This window comes from Cetorhinus maximus, chromosome 2, assembly GCF_964194155.1.
Source record: "Cetorhinus maximus chromosome 2, sCetMax3.hap1.1, whole genome shotgun sequence".
In the NCBI taxonomy this organism is placed as follows: domain Eukaryota; kingdom Metazoa; phylum Chordata; class Chondrichthyes; order Lamniformes; family Cetorhinidae; genus Cetorhinus; species Cetorhinus maximus.
In genome coordinates, this window is record NC_135880.1 from 179,144,709 (window position 1) to 179,163,982 (window position 19,274).

A 19,274-nucleotide genomic window follows, 5' to 3' on the forward strand; every position below is an offset into this window, starting at 1 on the left:
CCCAATTATCATTTCAAGAAGCTTTCCCACCCCTGAGGCTAAACTGACTGGTCTGTAGCTGCTGGGCTTATCCTTACACCCCTTTTCGAACAAGGGTGTAACATTTGGACTGGTGACTAAAAGCTTGTCAAAGAGGCAAGTAATAAGGAGTGTCTTAAAAGGAAGAGAATGAAGTGGAGATGTTTGGGGTGTGGGGGGTGAGGTGTTTGGGGAATTCCAGAACTTGGGGACCATGCAACTGAAAGAATGGCCGCCAAAGTGGAGCGATGGAAATTGGGACTGCTTAAGGGACCAAAACTGGAGGAACGCAGAGATCTTGGAGGGTTGTAGGGCTGGAGGAGGTTGCAAAGATAAGGAGGAGGTAAATAATAAACACAGCAGTCTTGACAAAAGATTACAATGCAAGAAAATAAATTGATGTGCATCATTAATGGATCTTCATTACCTACTTCCATCACATAGCTTCATTCAGTTACCGTGCACAAGACAAGAAATTCAAGGTGCACTTTTAGTTGCTGCTGCCTGTTAGGTTAAAGAGAAGATGAAATTCTCCCTGAGTGTGAATCACAGAATGATACAGCACAGAAAGAGGCCATTCAGTCCATCGTGCCTGTAGCAGCTCCCATTAATCCCTTTTCCTGCTGCTCTTTCTTCATTGCCCTGTAATTTTTTTTCTCTTCAAGAACTGATGCCTTATTCATTTTATCACTTAATCTTGGTTGCGAAACTCATCTCACCCACAATAATTATTGGGATTTAAACCCTCAAATCAAAAAGCTTGCACAGATTACATTTCTGAATACAGTTTCCAGGTGTACCTTCACACGGTCCATTTTGAAATAAAACGTCATCTATTGCAATGTCGCTGTGTGTTGACAGACCACGAATCGCTTCGAAGACAATCTGAAAGAAGAAAATATGGGTAAATACAGCGGCATGTTGCTGTGATCTGGAAAACGCTGCCTGGCAGGGTGGTGGAAGCAGATTCAATTGTAACTTTCAACAGGGAATTGATTAAATACTTGAAGAAAAAACCTGCAGGGCTATGGGGAAAGAGCAGGGGTGGGTGCAAATTATTGGATAGCTCTTTCAAAGAGCTGGCACAGACACGATTTTGTCTTAATTTCCTAAGCTACACTTTAGCTATCCAGCTTCGTGTTGGTGTGATGTGAGCAGCCTCTAATACACCTCCCTTTCACTCCATGGATTTTTATTGTCATTTGGACCGAAACGATGAGAGGAGAATATCTCCTCCATTATCAGTGTGACATTTTCTCCATTTCCATAATTAAATCATCCTATGTCCTCTCTCACCAAGACTGCCAATTTAATGCTAAATTAGGAAAAACGTTTTGTATGATGGGCGCATAGTAACAAGGAATTGACCAAAAGCAAAATACTGCAGATGCTGGAAATCTGAAATAAAAACAGAAAATGCTGTAAATACTGAGCAGCATTTATGGACTCGGAAACAGATTAAACATTTCAGGTGATAACAACCAGTCCTATGAGGAGACATTGAGTGGCCTAGTCCTATATTCCCTGGAGTTTAGAAGAATCTGATGTGATCTCATTGAAACATATAAAATTCTTCAGGTGCTAGACAGGGCAGATGCTGAGAAAATGTTTCCCCCTGTCTGGGGAATCTAGAACACGGGGTCACAGTCTCAGAATAAGGGGGTCGGCCATTTTGGACTGAGATGAAGAGAAATCTCTTCACTCAAAGGGTTGTGCATCTTTGGAATTCTCTATCCCAGAGGGTTGTGGATGCTCAGTCTTTGAGTATATCCAAGAACAATGGTCAATGGATTTTTGGATACTAAGGGATATGGGGATAGTGCAAGAAGGTGGGGGAGCTGAGCCAGAAGATCAGGCATGATCTTGTTGAATGGTAGAGTAGGTTTTGAAGGGCCAAATGGCCTATTCCAGCTCTGATTTCTTTTGCTCTCAACTCTGTTTCTCTCTCCACAGATGTTGCCGAGTATATCCAGCATTTTCTGTTTTTATTTCAGGTTCTGGCCAAGATAGTTTCACAAAAAGAAGTCTTCTTCCACCTGGATGGGATTCAAAGCCAGGTTCAGGGGTGAAAGGTTTTGTACAGTAATATTCTGCACGGGCCATCCCTAAATATACAGCGTTTTAAGACAAACTAACCTGATGGTTTTGCTCACACTTGTATTCTATGGAGGCTTTCATCCAAGATATACTCTGCTCCCCTCCTCTTTTCCATAAGAGAGTTTCTGGCGCATTCTCTTTCTTTAAGTAAACGTTCAGCGATCCAGTTCCAAGTCCATACATATGGTAGAAGAATGTCAGACACTGGTCGCCAGTGAATCCGCGTATTTGCCATGATGACAAGCGTGCATTGTATCCATGTCTCATATGAGAGGCCTCTATGTACATGTAGCGCCCTAAATAAAAGATTTTCAATCAGTGAGATTGCAGAAATCACACTCAGGAACAAACCCTTTTCTCTTAGAGAAAAATAATCCTATCTACTGCCCGTTAGCTAATATTAATGAACACGGCCTCACCCCTCCCTGTCTCTGTTACCTCCTCCAGCCCTACAGGTCTCCAAGATCTCTGTGCACCTCCAATTCTCGTCTCTCATGCACTCCTGATTTTAATTGCTACGCCATTGGTGGCTGTGCCTTCATCTGCCTGGGCCCTAAACTTTGGAATTACCTCCTGAAACCTGTCTAACTCTCTCTCTCTCCTCCTCCTTTAAGATACTCCCTAATCTTTCACCAAGTTTTTGGTTACGTAACACCATCTTCTGTGGCTCAGTGTCAAAAATTCTTGGTGGCTAACACTCCAGTGAAGTGCCTCGTGATATTTTACTATGTTAAGGGCGCTATTTAGTAATATACAAAATATGTTATATTGTGGAAAAGAGAGACATGTTGCTGAAGGTTTACTCCTTGCACTGATCAGGACAAATATAAGAATACCAAATTTCAAACAATCACATCAATTTATATTTGTGATCTTTTGAAATTTGGCTTTCTTGCCAAAATGTGTTGTTTAATTTTACCAGCTGTCGTATAATGAGTTTTATCCTCTCTTCCGTTTAAACACCACCCAAGGAAATATATTCTATTGATTTAACAACTGAACCCAACCCTTCTAGGTTTAATGGTGTATTCCACCAAGCTAGGGGCTGTGGAGGATGGGGGTGGTGTACATGATAAGTAATCAATCAGCTTTCTTATCCCTCATTACTGTGCAGGTATCTTTGCTGGAAAGTTGTACATGAGAGGAATTAGGATGAGGATATGATTAGGCTCAGCTGTGAAAGCTCACAGCATTGTACAGCTTAAAAGTATTTTGTTTATTTATTCATTCACGGGGTGTGGGCTTCGCTGGCTGAGTCAGTATTTATTGCTCATCCATAATTGCCCTTGAGAAGGTGGTGCTGAGCTGCCTTCTTGAACCGTTGCAGTCCCTCTGGTGTAGGTACACCAAAAGTGCTGATAGGGAGGGAGTTCCAGGATTTTGACCCAGCAACAGTGAAGGAACGGCTGATATATTTCTAAGTCAGGATAGTGAGTGACCTGGAGGGGAACCTCCACTACTCCCATGTCATGAATTATCATTTGGACAAAGTACAAGAGGGACTCCTCTCAAAGTTCTCATTGAAGGTGGGGGACAAGCACCTGTCATGATATTTTGGAAAACACTTTTCTTTTAAAATAGAGGCTTAGTCTGCGGGTGTATCTTAATTGGATTAAAGCCAGCTAGTCTGGATGCTTTGATATGTACTAGTTTTGATATGTAAGAGAGATAGAGTGCATTTGCATTTTTTGAATAGAGCATTCAAGAAGTGGATTGAAAACTTGACGTCTTTCTAGCAGCTACCAAGCAATATGTTTATATTACTAATAAAACTGGTGCAATGAATGGAGTTTCATTGTTAAAAGGTGAAGTTTAAAGAGGCTGGTGAGACAATGAGAATTTGAACTCAATCAGTGGTGGTAGGTATAACTTCAGTAGTTTTTGGGTGTGCAAAGCAGAGGCAATGCAAGATCAAAAGGCAGCTACAAGCCTCCAACTGGCTCCACAGTGAAAAGAAGCTCATTTTGAATTCGTAAGGTGAAAATGCTTTGCCTGGTGTCTGGTTAAGTCTATGGGTTGCTGTTGCCTTAATGGAGATTAGTTTGGGAATTTGTTAAAAGCTATGATATAGTAATTTGTAGCCATGTGTATATATTTTAACCTGTATAAATTAATAAAATGTTTCATTTAGTTTAATGTAAAGCCTCGAGAACTAGTGGTCTGATTCCTGAGTTTAGAGTCCCATCTCAAACATAACACTTAAAATTATAGGTTATAACAGTTGTTTAAAGTTTTCCTCTGGGATTTTTAAAAATAACTCCACTTTACCAACTGCATCAGTCATAACACATCTCAGTATGTCTGCCCTGATGTTAAATGATTCATCGTGTGTCTTTTCAAAAAGATAGCCTCACGAAACTTTGTAATTTAAGATCTGACAGCTGGAAAAACACACACTTAAATTACTTCATCAAACGTTGGTTTGGCTTCCAGTCTGCTGCTATTCACACTGAGCAGTGATCAGCATTCCTTCGACATTAGCCAGTTTCACGGGTCACGTTTTCCCTGCATCAATACAACAACAACCTGCCTTTATACGGCGCTTTTAATGCAGCTAAATGTCTCAAAGGTGCCTCACAGGAACTATCAGGGACAAGCATAATTTGACCAAGAGGTTGATCAGAGGGTAGGTTTTGAGCAGCGTCTTAAAGGAGGAGAGAGAGGCAGAGAGGTTTAGGAGGGGATTCCAGAGCTTAGGGCTTCAGCAGCTGAAGGACACAGCTGCCAGTGGTGGAGGGATTAAAATCAAGGATTGAAGAGACCAGAACAGGAGATTTAATTTCTGTCAGCGCTCCTTTGTGAACAAGGTGTGTGTCGGGTGACTTACTCTTCAATTTTGGAGAAAATAATAATGCAGAGGTAAATTTAATGAACGAGTAATGCAGCGGCCCAGGCTAATGCTCTTGGGGACAATGGTTCAAATCCCACCATGGCAGCTGGTGGAATTTAAATTTAATTAGTAAATCAGGACTTGAAAACCAGCCTCAGAATTGAAAGTTAGTCTCAGGTCATGAAACCATCATCAGTTGTTGTAAAAAAAAACCCATCTGCTTCACTAGGGAAGGGAAATCTGTCATCCTTACCTGGTCTGGCCTACATTGTGACTCCAGACCCACAGCAGTGTGGTTGACTCTTAACTGCCCCCTGAAATGGCCTAGCAGGTGGTGCAGTTCAAGGGCAGTTAGGAATGGGCAACAAACGCTGGTCTTGCCAGTGACACTCACACCCCATGAAAGAAGATATTAAAAAAAGAAACCTTCATTTCTTCGTGTGAGGCAACTTTTGTCAACTCAGTGATTTCCATGATTAATACCTGGAAACAGGGGCGGGTCAGGAAAACAATTCTACCTCCTATTTCTCTTGCACCCTATCTATTAGCACATTTGTGGCAGCGCAACAACCTGCAATCTGGACCACGTGTCTGCACAGCCTCAGGACCTCCCGAAGCGCATTACAGCCAAAGCAGGGCAGTCACTGTTGAAATGTAGGAAACACAGCAGCCAATTTGCACGCAACAAGCTCCCACAAACAGTGATGCAATAATAATCTGCTGCAGTGATGCGAGATGAGGGGTAAATATTGGCCAGGACATGGCGGGGGTGGGGGGGGGAACTCCCACACTCTTGTTCAAAATCGTGATCTTTGACATCCACCCGAGAGGGCAGAGAGGGCCTCGGTTTAACGTCTCATCTGAAAGATGGCACTTTAGACAGTGCGGCACTCCCTCAGCACTGCGCAGGGAGTGCCAGCCTGGATTGTGTGCTCAAGTCTCTGGAGTGGGGCTTGAGCCCACGAAACCTCGGACTCAGGGAATCAATCCTAAAGGCCGGGGAGGCAAGGGGAAGGGCATTTGAGATGGGAAAACAAAGAAAACCTATAAATAACAAGAGCTTGCATTCATGTAGGACCTTTAACATAGCAAAACATCCCAAGATGCTTCACAGGGAGTGATTATCAGACAAAATTTGACACTGAGCCATTAAACCGATGGCCGAAAGTTTGGCTGATGAGGAGGATTTTAAAGGTCACTTATCGACAATTCGCCCTGCCCAAGGCAAGAGCGGGAAACTGATGGTGCCATGAGAGTAAGAGCAAAAAGATGGAGAGAAAGCAAGAGAAGTAGAAAAACAAACAACAGTGGAACAACAAAGACAGGTTTATGAGACATCTGTCTTATGTCTCAGGTTTCCAACACCTGCAGTATTTTGCCTTTTGTATAAGAGGCACTCCTCTGTCTCACTGTGAATGGAAGACACACACACAGACAGGGTACCTGATACTGGGTGTGTGCTGACTGCACCCCCCTCTCCCCACAGCCCTGCTGCTAAGCTCTCCTCGTTACACAGATAGACTGGCAAACCAGATCATCGCTGCTTTAACTTCAAACACAGCTTGTCAACCTCAGCCTCAGATCAAACTATTGCACGGTGGATAAAAGCGAAACCTGCGGCTCCAAATTCACTTGTGACTATGGAAACCATCTCAGAGATGGAATTTCACACCTTCACTAAAACATCCTCCCAAGGTGAAGCAAGTATTTTTACACAGAGGGTAGTGAGTGTCTGGAATTCGCTGCCAGAGGTGGTGGTGGAAGCAGGTACAATAGTGGTGTTTAAGAGGCAGCTTGACAAATACATGAATAGGATGGGAATAGAGGGATACGGACCCCAGAAGTGCAAAATGTTTTAGTTTGACAGGCAATATGATCGGCGCAGGCTTGGAGGGCCGAAGGACCTGTTGCCGTGCTGTACTTTTCTTTGTTCTGTGTGTCCTAAAGGCTGCGTAATGTGCATTGCTGCAGCTTAATGGTAACAGCTTGGGGTTCACGAGTCAGAGGTCATGAGTTCAAATTGCATCGCGGCAATTTGTGAAATTTAATATCAATATATCGGACCGGGCAGTTAGCTGTCGAGCATCAGAAAATTACTATAAAGCTGTTAGATTATCAGTATGAGACCAGGTGAGGAAAACCTTCGAACCTTTCTCACTGGGCAAGATGGTGGTGGTAACGTCACTGGACTAGTAATCCAGAGGCCCAGGCTAATGTTCTAGGGGCATGGGGGTTCAAATCCCATCATGGCAGCTGGTGGAATTTAAATTTAACTAATGAACCTGCAACTGGAAACTAGTCTCAGTTACGGGGACCATGACAGCTACCATCGATTGTCGTCCATTCTTACCCGGTCTGGCCTATGCGTGACTCCAGGCCCACAGCAATGTGGCTGACTCTGAAATGGCCCAGCAAGCCACCCAGTTCAAGGGCAATTAGGGATGGGCAACAAATTGCTGGCCTTGTCTACAATGCCCGCGAAACGCAAAATAATCCAAATCAATCTTGCCTTTGCTTGATCCTTAGGCCTGAATGTAGTTGATTGGGCAGGAGTCTGACATCGGCAGGAAGGCATGTCCCCAGCACACGCGGGTGACCGACGGGACTTCCCTCTGGACTTTAGGGGAGGCAGCCAATTAAGCAGCCGCCACCAGGGCTGCTGTCCTGTTAAGGACGGCCGGCCCACCCCTCCAAGAGCTGCTGATCCAATCAGAGAGCCGGCAGCGCAGCAGCGCCACCAGGAGCAGTGGCCACTGTTGAGGAAGGCAGGGGCCCTGCAGCCTAGAACACCCCTCGGAGAGACTGGTAAAATCCATCCCTTTGTGTCTTGTGAGATGACCTAGAAAGCCAAACAACCACTACAGAACAGGAAACCCAAGCAAAACCCTCCTCATTCATATGGAGGCGTTGTCTCACATGCTAATCAAGCAACAACAAACTTGCATTTATATAGCCGCTTCAACGTAGTAAAACATCCTAAGGCAGTTCACGGGAGTGATTATCAAACAAAAGTTGACATTGAGCCACATAAGGAGATATTGGGGGCGGTGATGAAAATACTGGTCAAAGAGGTGGATTTTAAGGAGCATCTTAAAGGAGGGGGAGAGAGGTAGAACATTTAGGGAGGGAATTCCAGAGCTTAGGGCCTTGACAGCTGAAGGCATGGCTGTCGATGGTGGGATGATTAAAATCGGGGATGTGCAAGAGGTGCGATTCTGAGGGGTGCAGAGATCTCAAGAGGGTTGTGGGGTTGGAGGAGGTTACAGAGATAGGGAGGAGGGACAGTCATGGAGGGATTTGAAGGCGAGGATGAGAATTTTAAAATCGAGGTGTCGCCAGGCTGGGAACCAATGTAGGTCAGTGAGCCAAGGGGTGAGGGGCAAACGTGTCCTGGCGTGAGTAGGACATGAGCAGCAGAGGTAATGTAGCTCAAAGCAAAAAATGAGTTTCCCACTCAGAGAAGTAAGGATTACATCAATACCCGAGGAAACAGCCAGCCTTACTTTCCCCAGAGTTTGGCCATTTATTAAACAAGGAAAGGCTCTTAACTTGTTCACCCTTGGACAGCCTGTGCTAAAGAGAAGAGACAAAAAAATATTGCAACTGCTTTAAGAACCTTTATCAAAATGCAACTCACCTACCCCTGTAGTGTGATCTCCTTTTGGTCCTGTGAAGGATGTCGGTGTTGCCCCTGTCCTTCTGTACCAGTGACCTTTGTCGTTATGATCCTGGATGAATCCACAATTATCCACATCAAAATTGCACCTTCCTGGAGCAGGCAGCCAGGAACCTGTAGGAAACAAAAAGGGAATCTCTTCAAAAGATTTTAGCTCCAAGGTTACCTCGGAGAAGCTGGGGCTGTTCCCCACCGGGCCTCGGAGACTGAGGGGAGATTTGCCAGAGGTGTGCAAAATAATGACAGGCTCAGATAAGGTAGGCAAGGAAATGCTGTTCCCTTTAACTAATGGCACAAGTGCTAGGGGGACATTGATTTAAGGCTTTTGGCAGGACATGCAGGGGGAATGTGAGGAAGAACTTTTTTAACACAGCGAGTGGTAATGACCTGGAACTCGCTGCCCACGAGGGTGATGGAAGCGGAGACGATGAACGATTTCAAAATGAAATTGGATGGGAACTTGAAGGAAGTAAACTTGCAGGATACTGGGATAGAGCGGGGGAATGGGACTGACTGGATTGCTCCATGAGGGGCCAGCAAGGACACGAAGGGCCGAATGACCTCCTTCTGTGTCGTAAATGATTATGATTCTTATTCCAAAATAAAACATTTTACTCTACCCCACCTCCCTGTTCAACATTTTAATTTTAATAAAACAATCTGAAAATATTTCAGCATTCAGAATGACATTTTATTAAATTCCTGTGACTCATTGTCGGAATCAAGCACTTCCCAGGTCATAGGTTACACTTTTAAGGCCCAGATTCTCGGCTGGAATTCAGAAGGTGGTTCTTTTTCCCAGGAATAGTCAATCTCTAGAAGCTGTCAACTTGGTTGCCGAATTCACCTTCAAGTGAGAGTTTGACCTCTTTCTGGCTGGGATCGAGGGTCCAGAGACTCACATGTGTTTGGAGTCCATTGGTTGCCATTTGAGACATGCATGGAACATAAGAACATAGGGCCTAGGAGCAGGAATAGGCTATTCAGCCCTTCGAGTCTGCTCTGCCATTTGATAAGATCATGGCTGATTTGGTTACGGTCTGAACTTCCCAATTTACCCCCTGGACCAACGTGCCCCGCCTCCCCCACCCATGCAATAACCCTTGGCTCCCTTGTCTATGAAAAATCTGTCTAATTTTGCCTTGAATAAATTCAATGACCCAGCCTCGAATGCTCTCTGGGGAAGAGAGTTCCACAGACTAACAAACCGCTGAGAGGAAATATTCTCCTCCTCATCTCCGTCTTAAAAGGGAGACCTTTTATTTAACCCGTGTCCCCTGGTTCTAGTCTCCCCCACAAGTGGAAACGTCCTCCTGGTATCCGCCCTGTCAAATCCCCTCAGGATCTTATAAGTTTCAATATGATCACCTCTCATTCCTCTAAACTCCAATGGGTGTAGGCCCAACCTCTTCAACCTTTCTTCATAAGATAAACCCATCATCCTAGGAATGAGTCGAGTGGACCTTCTCTGAACTGCTTCCAACACAATATTACCCTTTTTCAAATAAGGAGACCAAAACTGTACACAATATTCCAGATTTGGTCTCACCAAGGCCCTGTACGACTGCAGTAAAACTTCCCTACTCTTATATTCCATTCCCCTTGCAATAAACGCCAACATTCCATTTGCCTTCCCAATCACTGGCTGTACCTGCATGCTAACGTTTTGTGATTCATGTACCAGGACACCCAGATCCCTCGGTACCACCGAGTCCTGTAGTCTCTCTCCATTTAAATAATAGGCTGCTTTTCTATTCTTCCTGACAAAGTGGACAAACTCGCGCTCTCCCACATTATACCCCACCTGTCAAATTTTTGCCCACTCACTTAACCTGTCTATATCCCTTTGCAGCCTCTCTCCCTCCTCTTGATAACTTAATTTCCTAACCAGAAGGGGAAAAAAACAGTTCGGACCAGTATTCTTATTTCCCAGTTTTTACTGGTGTTCCATTTTAAGGTTTACAAGAGCAGTTCAGATCAGTATTCTTATTTCCCAGTTTTTACTGTTTTTTTCCCTTCTGGATATCTTGGTGTCACTGGCAAATTTAGCTGCCATACATACGGTCCCTCCATCCAAGTCACTGATGTAGATTGTAAATGGTTTGGGGCCCCAACACTGATCCCTGTGTCAGGTGCAAGTGCAGTCTAAGCCCTCAAGAGAAGAGAAGAGCCTGGAAGAACACTCTTTGTTACACCAGGTGTTGTCCTACTGCACTGGAGGCTCAATGTCACTATGCGCTGTTTTATGGCCAAGTTGTGTGCTGCGAACTTGCACCCATGGTTGTGAAATGGGCCGTCCCGTGTGCCATTCAGCCTGAACGAGAAAGAAGGGGAAAAAAAATTGTGGCTCATGGGCAAAATGTTCATCACCACCTGGGAACAAAGAAACAGGAGGAGACCTTTCAGTCCCTCAAGCTTCTTCCACCATACAATGGGACCATGGCAGATCTGCAACTTAATTCCATCCCTCCTTTCTCCATACCCTTGATAGATTTTTGCTAACCTCTCTCAAATTTAAAATTAACAACGCAGAAGGGAAAAAAAAAAAAGAGTTCGGATCAGTACTCTCATTTCCCAGTTTTACTGGTGTTCCATTTTAAGGTATATAAGATCGGTTCGGACCAGTATTCTTATTTCCCAGTTTTTACCGCTTTATCGTCCTGGGGAACGATTTGTGGAAGAGAGTTCCAAATGTCTACTGCCCGTTGCTTGTAAAAATGGATCCTAATTTCACTCCTGAAAGATCAAACTATAATCTTTAGGCTCAGTCCCTGGTCATAGGCTAAGGGAGATGGTGGTGTAATGATAAATTAATAAATGTGGAATATAAAGTTAGTCTCAGTAACGGTGACCATGAAACTATCATCGATTGGCATAAAAACCCATCTGGTTCACTAATGTTCTGGGAAATCTGCCATCCTTACCTGGTCTGGCCTACATGTGATTCCAGACCCAAAGCAATGTGGTTGACTCTTGACTGCCCTCTGGTCCACCAAGCCACTCAGTTTCAAGGGCAATTAGGGATGGGCAACAAAAGCTGGTTATACCAGTGACGCTCGCAACGCATGAATGAATAAAGAAAAATAAACTCCTCAATTAGATACAAACAACTCTTCAGAATTGTGCATTCATCTGAAAATAACCATGTCGCTGACGGATCCTATGCAGTTGTCCGTATGTGATATTCTGGGCGTCATATCATTGGTAGATTGTATTTTACTGGTATAGCCATGGTAACAGTGATAGACATTTTGCTGGTAATGTTCACTATTTGTAACATGCAGTACGGGTAAATATTTATGCTTTTTTTTTGTAATTAACCCCTTAGCACAGTCCATACCTCCAGGAATCCGACAGTCTCCTTGGCTCACTGTGATGTCATCCAATGCTACTTTTCCACAGTTCCAGAAATTCTTACAAACGCTGACAAAAACTATCTGGGAAATGAATAGAAGAAAATCGTTTCTTCAGTAACTTCAGTAACATTTACATGCATTCTTCTATCTGAGATAGGCCCCTCTGCTCATTAGCAATCTGCACCACACTTCCTCCAAGTGTTGGAGGCTCCGCAAATGTTTGAGGTTCAGGTCTTTAAATGAGATATAAAATTGCAGGCAAGACAGAACACAGATTGTAACAGAATCTTATTTTAATCATTATCAGGGTTCAGGGAGGGCTGTATTCCCAACTGGTTCTAAACAGCATCAGAACATAGGAATAGAAGGAGGCCACTCCTTTTAGCCTGTTCACCATTTAGTTAGATCATGACTGATCTGCATCTTACCTCCATTTACCCACCTTAGTTCCGTAACCCTTGCCGAATAAAATTCTATTAGTCTTAATTTTGAAATTTTAAGTTGCTCGACACCATCCAGGGCAAGGCATCCCACTTGATTGGCAGCCTATCCACCACCTTATACATTCACTCCCTCCACTGCCAATGCACAGTGGCAGCAGTGTGTACCTTCTACAAGATGCACTGCAGTAACTCACCAAGGCTCCTTCAACAGCACCTTCCAAACACGTGACCATACTACCTCGGAGGACAAGGGCAGCAGACACAAGGGCACACCACCACCTGCAAGTTCCCCTCCAAACCACTCACCATCCTGACTGGAAATATATCACTGTTCCTCCACTGTCACTGGATCAAAACCCTGGAACTCCCTCCCTAACAGCACTGTGGGTGTACCTACACCACATGAACTGCAGTGGTTCAAGAAGGCAGCTCACCACCACCTTCTCAAGGGTAATTATGCATGGACAATAAAATGCTGGCTTAGCCAGTGACGCCCATATCTGGTGAAAGAATAAATTTTTTAAATAGTTGATCCCTCACATCTACAGATTTCCACTAGCCTTTGTGTGATGAAGTCCTACCTGACATCACCCTGCATGGCCTACCCCAATTTTAAGGTTTTGTCTCCATGTTCTGGACTCTCCCACAAAAGAGGAAACAGTTTCTCTCTATTTACCGGATCAAAACGTTTAACTATCTTAACCAACATCACTGAAAATTAGAATTCAATTAGATCACTCTGTAATCTGCTGAACTCAGCAGATAATCAGGAGATTCACCCAAAGGCTCAGTGCTAAGGCACATTGCATTTATATAGCATCTATCAAGACCTCAGGATGTTCCTAAGCGCTCCACAACAATTGAGCACTTGTGAAGTGTAGTCACTGTCGTCATGTTGGAAACACAACAGCTAATTTTCACACAGCAAGCTCCTAGAAATAACAATGAAATAAAAGATCAGGTTTTTTTAAATAAAAAGTGATGTTAGTTTTGGAATAAATATTGATTAGAATAACTCCCCCGCTCTTCTTCGCACACTGTCATGGGATGTTTTACATCCCCCTAAGAGTTAGACAAGGCCTCAGTTTAACATCTCATCTGAAAGATAAAAGCCCTGCCATTCCCTTAGTAGTCTTTGGCTCAGTGGGGAGCACTTTAGCCTCTAAGTCAGAAGGTTGTGTGTTCAAGTCACACACCAGAGGCATGAGTATATAATCCAGGCTGAGACTCCCAGGGCAGTACTGAGGGAGTGCTGCACTGTTCGAAGATGCCGTTTTTCGGATGGGACATTACACCTGAGGCCCTGTTGGCTCTCACAGGGGAATGTAAAAGACGCCCCTCCCCCTGGCCACTCCTTTGAAGAAGAACATGGCAATTTTCCTCGGCGTTCTAACTTACACTTGCCCCCTCAATTACACCACAAAAACAAACTATCTGGTCATTATCATATTGCTTTTGGTGGGAGCTTGCTGTGGGCTGGCTGACTGCTGCATTTAATGCATAATGACAGTGACTACGTTTCAAAAAGTACTCCGCTGGCTGCAAAACACTTTGGGATGTCCTGAAAGGTGATACATAAATGCAAATTTTTATTAAACGGCACTGGAGTATCTGACTGGATCGTATGTGCTTGGGTCACTGGAGTGGGGTTTGAAGCCATCACCTCTTTGAGTCAGAAGTGAAGAGAGCTACCATTTAGCCAAAACTGATAATCAAGAGTCCATGTAGTGTGATGTTGAGTCCCGTGAATGAGGAAATTGCTAAGTTTGGTCTTTGCTGTTGGCCAGTATCAGCAGGAATGAAGTTGCGCTATTACAACAGACCTGGGGAAGGGCAGGGAAACATCGTCTCTCTTTCGTGCTCACCATTGGCCAGTGACATCTGCTGGAAAAGTGGGTCTGTGTCAACTGAGGACAAAGCTGGAACTGATTGTGGTATTCTCATCAGTCAATAAATGCTCAGGGACAACTTTAACCTAACTCACTGTTGTGCATTCGGTTTGATGAAGATTTTATATGTTTAGTTTACCTCAAAGCAATGCAGGGATGATATTAGTTTCTAAGTGTACAACAGGTTTATTTATAGTGCTTTTAAAATAATCTGCACTAACAAAATGACTGCACCCATGCTTACCCCAGTTTCTAGGTCTTCCTGTGTGTCTGTTTGCTTTAGCTCTGAGTCATCGCCCAGACTTAACCACTCAATTACAGTGAGCATAGATCAGTTAACAGACTAACATAATCAAACACAGAACAATTAAACCATTGAACAGTACACTCGCCAGCTTGGCAGTCCATGGGATCGATAGAATGAGGATTTCAAACCAGCCCAGTATTACTCATTGACTTTAATTGAGGGTAGAACAAGACTAAAATTGCAACAAATCCCATCAGCTTCCCAACTGCTGAGGTAAGATAAAATCACCACCAAGGGGCGGGGGGGTGTAAAACGCTACTCCTGATCTTAGTCCAGCTTCACTGAGCTAACAGGCTCAGTAATTACTCAAGGTTAGATTCTGTCATGTCATTAGACATCATTGTTTAAACAGAATGTTAAAGTTAGTGAAAGTTTTCCATGCATAAATGAATGAAGCAGGAGCGACGATGCACACATTTAATTTGCTCAGTTAATAAGGTGTCCTTCGATTGAATTTGAACCGAAGAAAAAACTAATTAATGTCAAAAAGAGTTGTTTGTGCAGTAAAACTGTCAACTGCTCAATGTACTCTATGGTTTTATCTAAACTGTGCACTACAGATATCCTGGAGTGTTGGCAACCTCGTTCACAACAGACTAGAGATTCAACCTGTGAGTGAAGTCTTGGCACAGCCTTTCGTGATTTCTGGAAGAGGACTAACTATTAACATTCACTGTTGATCTAGCAATGAATAATTGCCAAACGTCTAAATTAGTGTAAGTCTGATCATTAAAAAAATACTTTAGAAAGTTAAGAAAAAGATAAATTCATGAAAAATATTTTCAATGAACAATTATTGGGGAAGTCGAAGGGTCATATATCGTGGCTTTATGAAGATTACTTCCCACACAGCCAATCCAATTATGCTTTTGATGTTATTTACATAACTGTGTGTAGAATATTAAAAAAAAACTTAAAATCTTCTTTTGTTGCAAAAGGGCTCCTTTACACAGTTTCTGGCTATAAAAGAAAGACTTGCATTTATATTATACCTTATACAGCCCCAGGGCTTCCCAAAGAGTTTCAAGGCCAATGAACTACATTTTGGAGTGTGGCCACTGTTATAATGTAGGAAACGCGACAGCCAATTTGCACACAGCAAGCTCCCAGAAAGAGCAACGTGATAATGACCAAATAATCTCTCAGTTTGTTGATGCTGGTTGAAGGATAAATATTGGTCAGAATACCAGGGAGAACTCCCCTGCTCTTCTCTGAAGAAGTGCCAAGGGATTTTTGATATCCGCCTGAGGGGGCAGGCAGGGCCTTGGTTTAACGTCTTATACAAAAGGCAGCACCTCCGACAATGCAGCACTCCCTCGGTACTGCACTCGGAGTTTCAGTCTGGATTGTGTGCTCAGGTCTCTGGAATGGGATTTGAACCCATAACCTTCTGACTCTCGGTGTGACCTACTGAGCAACAGCTGACACTTAAGTGTGGCTCACTGACACAATCTAATGAATGAATGAAGACTGTTCAACAACAGGTCAGCAAAAAAACTATCACATCTGGCCAGTTGGAGTCCAAGTTAGCCAAAGTAAACAGCTCTGTGGTTTTGTCTTGGATGGTGTCAAGTTCTTAGTGTTGTTGGAACTGCATTCATCCAGGCAAAGTCCAGAAATAAAAGCAACACACTGCAGATGCTGGAAACCTGAAATAAAAACAAAGTGCTGGAAAAGCTCAGCATCTGTGGAGAGGGAAACAGAATTAATGTTTTGGAAGAAGAGTCATGTTGGACTCGAGACGTTAACTCTGTTTCTCCCTCCGCAGACGCTGCCAGAGCTGCTAAGTATTTCCTGAACTTCCTGTTTTTATCTGTGGTAAAATCCGTACCTGCTTTCACATGGATACATTTCCCGGCAGAAAGCACTGGGCAAATAATTGGGAGTAGAAACCCGGATTGATTTTTCTCCATTCCCCAGCCCAGCAGTTACTGGGCTAATAAGCCATTACCTTAGCGGGCTCTTGCCTTCGATAATTAACTTCTGCTTGAATCCACATTCCAGTGTGTGATTTGGGGATCGACCAGATCTTTTCTTGCACGTGGTCTTCTTCATCGTAGATGTAGACTGCGAGGGCATCCTCTGTGATAAAATGATTCAGCGCGTAAAAGAATCGCAAGCAGTACTGGAGATTGGCGTGTAAAACAGGGCCTGCCAGATGAGAGACATACTCCTGCTGGTATCCAAGCCTTGCATTGGAAATTAGAAAGCCACCTGCAAAAAGGCAGAGAATATCTTACTGAAATAAAACAGCAAATGCAAATTAACATAATCCCTGGAGACAATTGGACGGCTCGACTCCGAGTCTGGAGGTTGCCAGGTCATGAATTTGACTTAAGTTATAAAAAATGACATAGAATGTGCAGCACCCATACAGGCCATTCAGCCCATCATGTCTATGTTAGTGCTTATGCTTCTGATGAGCCTCCTCCCACCTCTTTTCATCTTACTCTATCACCATGGTCCCCCCGCCAAAGGTTTTGCAGGTGGGGGGGGGCCCCTAAAATTCCCCGGCTGTCCTTCCTGCCATCTTCCCACCGGCCCCTGAACAGTCTACAAGTTTACAGTGGGGGCAGGGGTGGGGGGGGTGGGGGGGGTGTGGTAAAGGTATAATAATTTTCAAGGTATTTTTCTGCTTTAGTGTAAAGTAGGCTTATAGGGGGTTGTGTTGTTCTGTCTGCGTGTGTGATTTAGTTATATTTTGTAACCAAGCAGACTGCAGGTTGAAGTTATCAAAAGAAGTGAGGTGTAGAAGTGTCTTTAATATGCTAATGAGTAAACATGGTTGGGGTCTTATAACGTAAGGTGTAAAGGGAATTTGTATTTTTAGATAGATGAGGGGCTATTTGGTTTTCAAAGGGATCTCAGTCTGTTTACAAACAGACAGTTGAAGCAAGGGCTATTGACAATATAGTGGCAACATGAAAAGATTTATATTATGAGAAAGGTAAAGTTCCAAAGACATAGACTATGGAATTTACACATTAAAAGGGGGAAACATGTATAAAGGGGGAATGAGGCTGTGTGCCAGAGAAGGCATTGTAAGATCTGCCAGAAGTTTGAGAAGTCTCCAGTATTTGTGCATTAAGTCTGCTGTCTACAGAAACCGAAGCTAGAAAAAGTCACTTTGAATTCTACTGGCCGGGGTATTGTGGTAACTTGCTGGAATCTGTTTAAAATTTATTTTTTTTCACTGTTGCCTTAATGGGGGTATAACTAGACGCCAGGTTAATCAGGATTTTTAGGAGTTATTACAGTAGTAATTCGTAGACCTATGTATGTGCTTGAAATCTTTTCTTTTGTTAATAAATGTTTAATTTAGTTTTTTTTAAATCTCTGAAGTCCTGGTGGACTTATTACCTCTGAATTCAGGGCGCACATCTTGCAATAAATACAAATTGCAAAACCATTGTGACTGCGTGATCAAGTTTGCCTCGTGGATTTGATCCACCTGACACACATCATCTGCTGCGTCATAACAGGTGGCCTGCCCTACCTTGCTCCAAAAGTGGCAAATTATTGGCAATTAAGGGCAGCTTCCTGCACAGCTACAATTTTACGGCCAGCGGGAGGGGTTTAGGGAAGGGGAAGAAGCCTGGCAGATCACCCTGATTAGGGTTAGGGTTAGGGTTGGGGGGAGGCAATACCCGTGGGCAGGCCTAATAATGGTATGCTGTAATGATCTATTACAATGAGGTTCCTGACATCCAATGGTGGAGGACGTGGCCCGCCATCGGCAGGTTGAGTGGACGGCCGCGGACTGGTTTCACGCTGTTGTGAAACCACTCGAACCATATTGTCCGCTTACACCACCGAACACGCCCGACACTGGCGGGCACAGAAAATCCCGGCCATCCTCTCGGAATCTACCCTATCAAGCCCCCATCCAAAGCTTCAATAAGATCATCTCTAAACTCCAATGAGTTTAGACCCAGCCTGTTCAACTTGATCTCATGAAACAAACCCCTCAACCCAGGAATCAGCCAAGTCTCTGAACTGCATCCAATGTAAGTATATCCCTCCTTAGATAAGGAGACCAGTCTTACGTCCCACTCGATACTGACTTCGATTGAGTCAGGGCAGAAGGTGAAAGCAGTGTTGGCCTGATCCCACCAGTTTCCCAGGCGAACAGGTTAGATGAAGATGTCCTCCAGTAGTTTTATCTTACCTACTGGTCGATTCAACCCTTCCAATGTTTTAATCACAGAAGATGGATTAAATTATCTTTTCTCAAACATTCATTTTTAACGTGGCTTCCCCTTAAATGCCTCTGAGTGTTTCGCCTCCACCACTCCTTGTGGTAACGCATTCCATATTCTCACCACTCTCTGGATAAATAGACTATTTGAGGGGAAATTCTTTATCCATCCACAATAATCTGCTTGTGGCATATTCTGGAAGTTAGCCTGGGAATCACCATTTACTTTTTCACAAGCCATGTGTCCTTTCTAGAATCCCAGTTTTCTGGTTTAATTTCCATCTATATTAATCCCCAGATCCTCACCTAATCCCAGCTGTCTCAGCAGGTTACATTTACAGAAGTATGATAGTCTGGGGGAAATTCTCGATCATAAGTCTGGGTATTAAACTGACAGCCTCATCTGCAATAACTCATGCAGAAATATTGCCAGGTGAATTTCAGATCACACAAACACATC

General features: G+C 43.7%; 1 protein-coding gene across 4 annotated transcripts in view; it reads right to left on the bottom strand.

Annotated features, from left to right (window-relative positions):
- The window catches only part of LOC144668204 (MAM domain-containing protein 2-like), a 115,279-nt gene that overhangs the window by 12,272 nt on the left and 83,733 nt on the right, over positions 1 to 19,274 (bottom strand). For 2 of the 4 annotated variants that reach the window (XM_078529970.1, XM_078529960.1), the window contains exons 9-13: positions 16,568 to 16,830; positions 11,962 to 12,058; positions 8,583 to 8,735; positions 2,155 to 2,411; positions 819 to 903 (exon numbers count right to left, since the gene is read on the bottom strand). In XM_078529970.1, the coding sequence (XP_078386096.1) occupies positions 819 to 903; positions 2,155 to 2,411; positions 8,583 to 8,735; positions 11,962 to 12,058; positions 16,568 to 16,830 (855 nt within the window). The remainder of the gene's footprint in view (positions 1 to 818; positions 904 to 2,154; positions 2,412 to 8,582; positions 8,736 to 11,961; positions 12,059 to 16,567; positions 16,831 to 19,274) is intronic. The other 2 variants (XR_013573458.1, XM_078529977.1) reach the window with 2 other exon arrangements.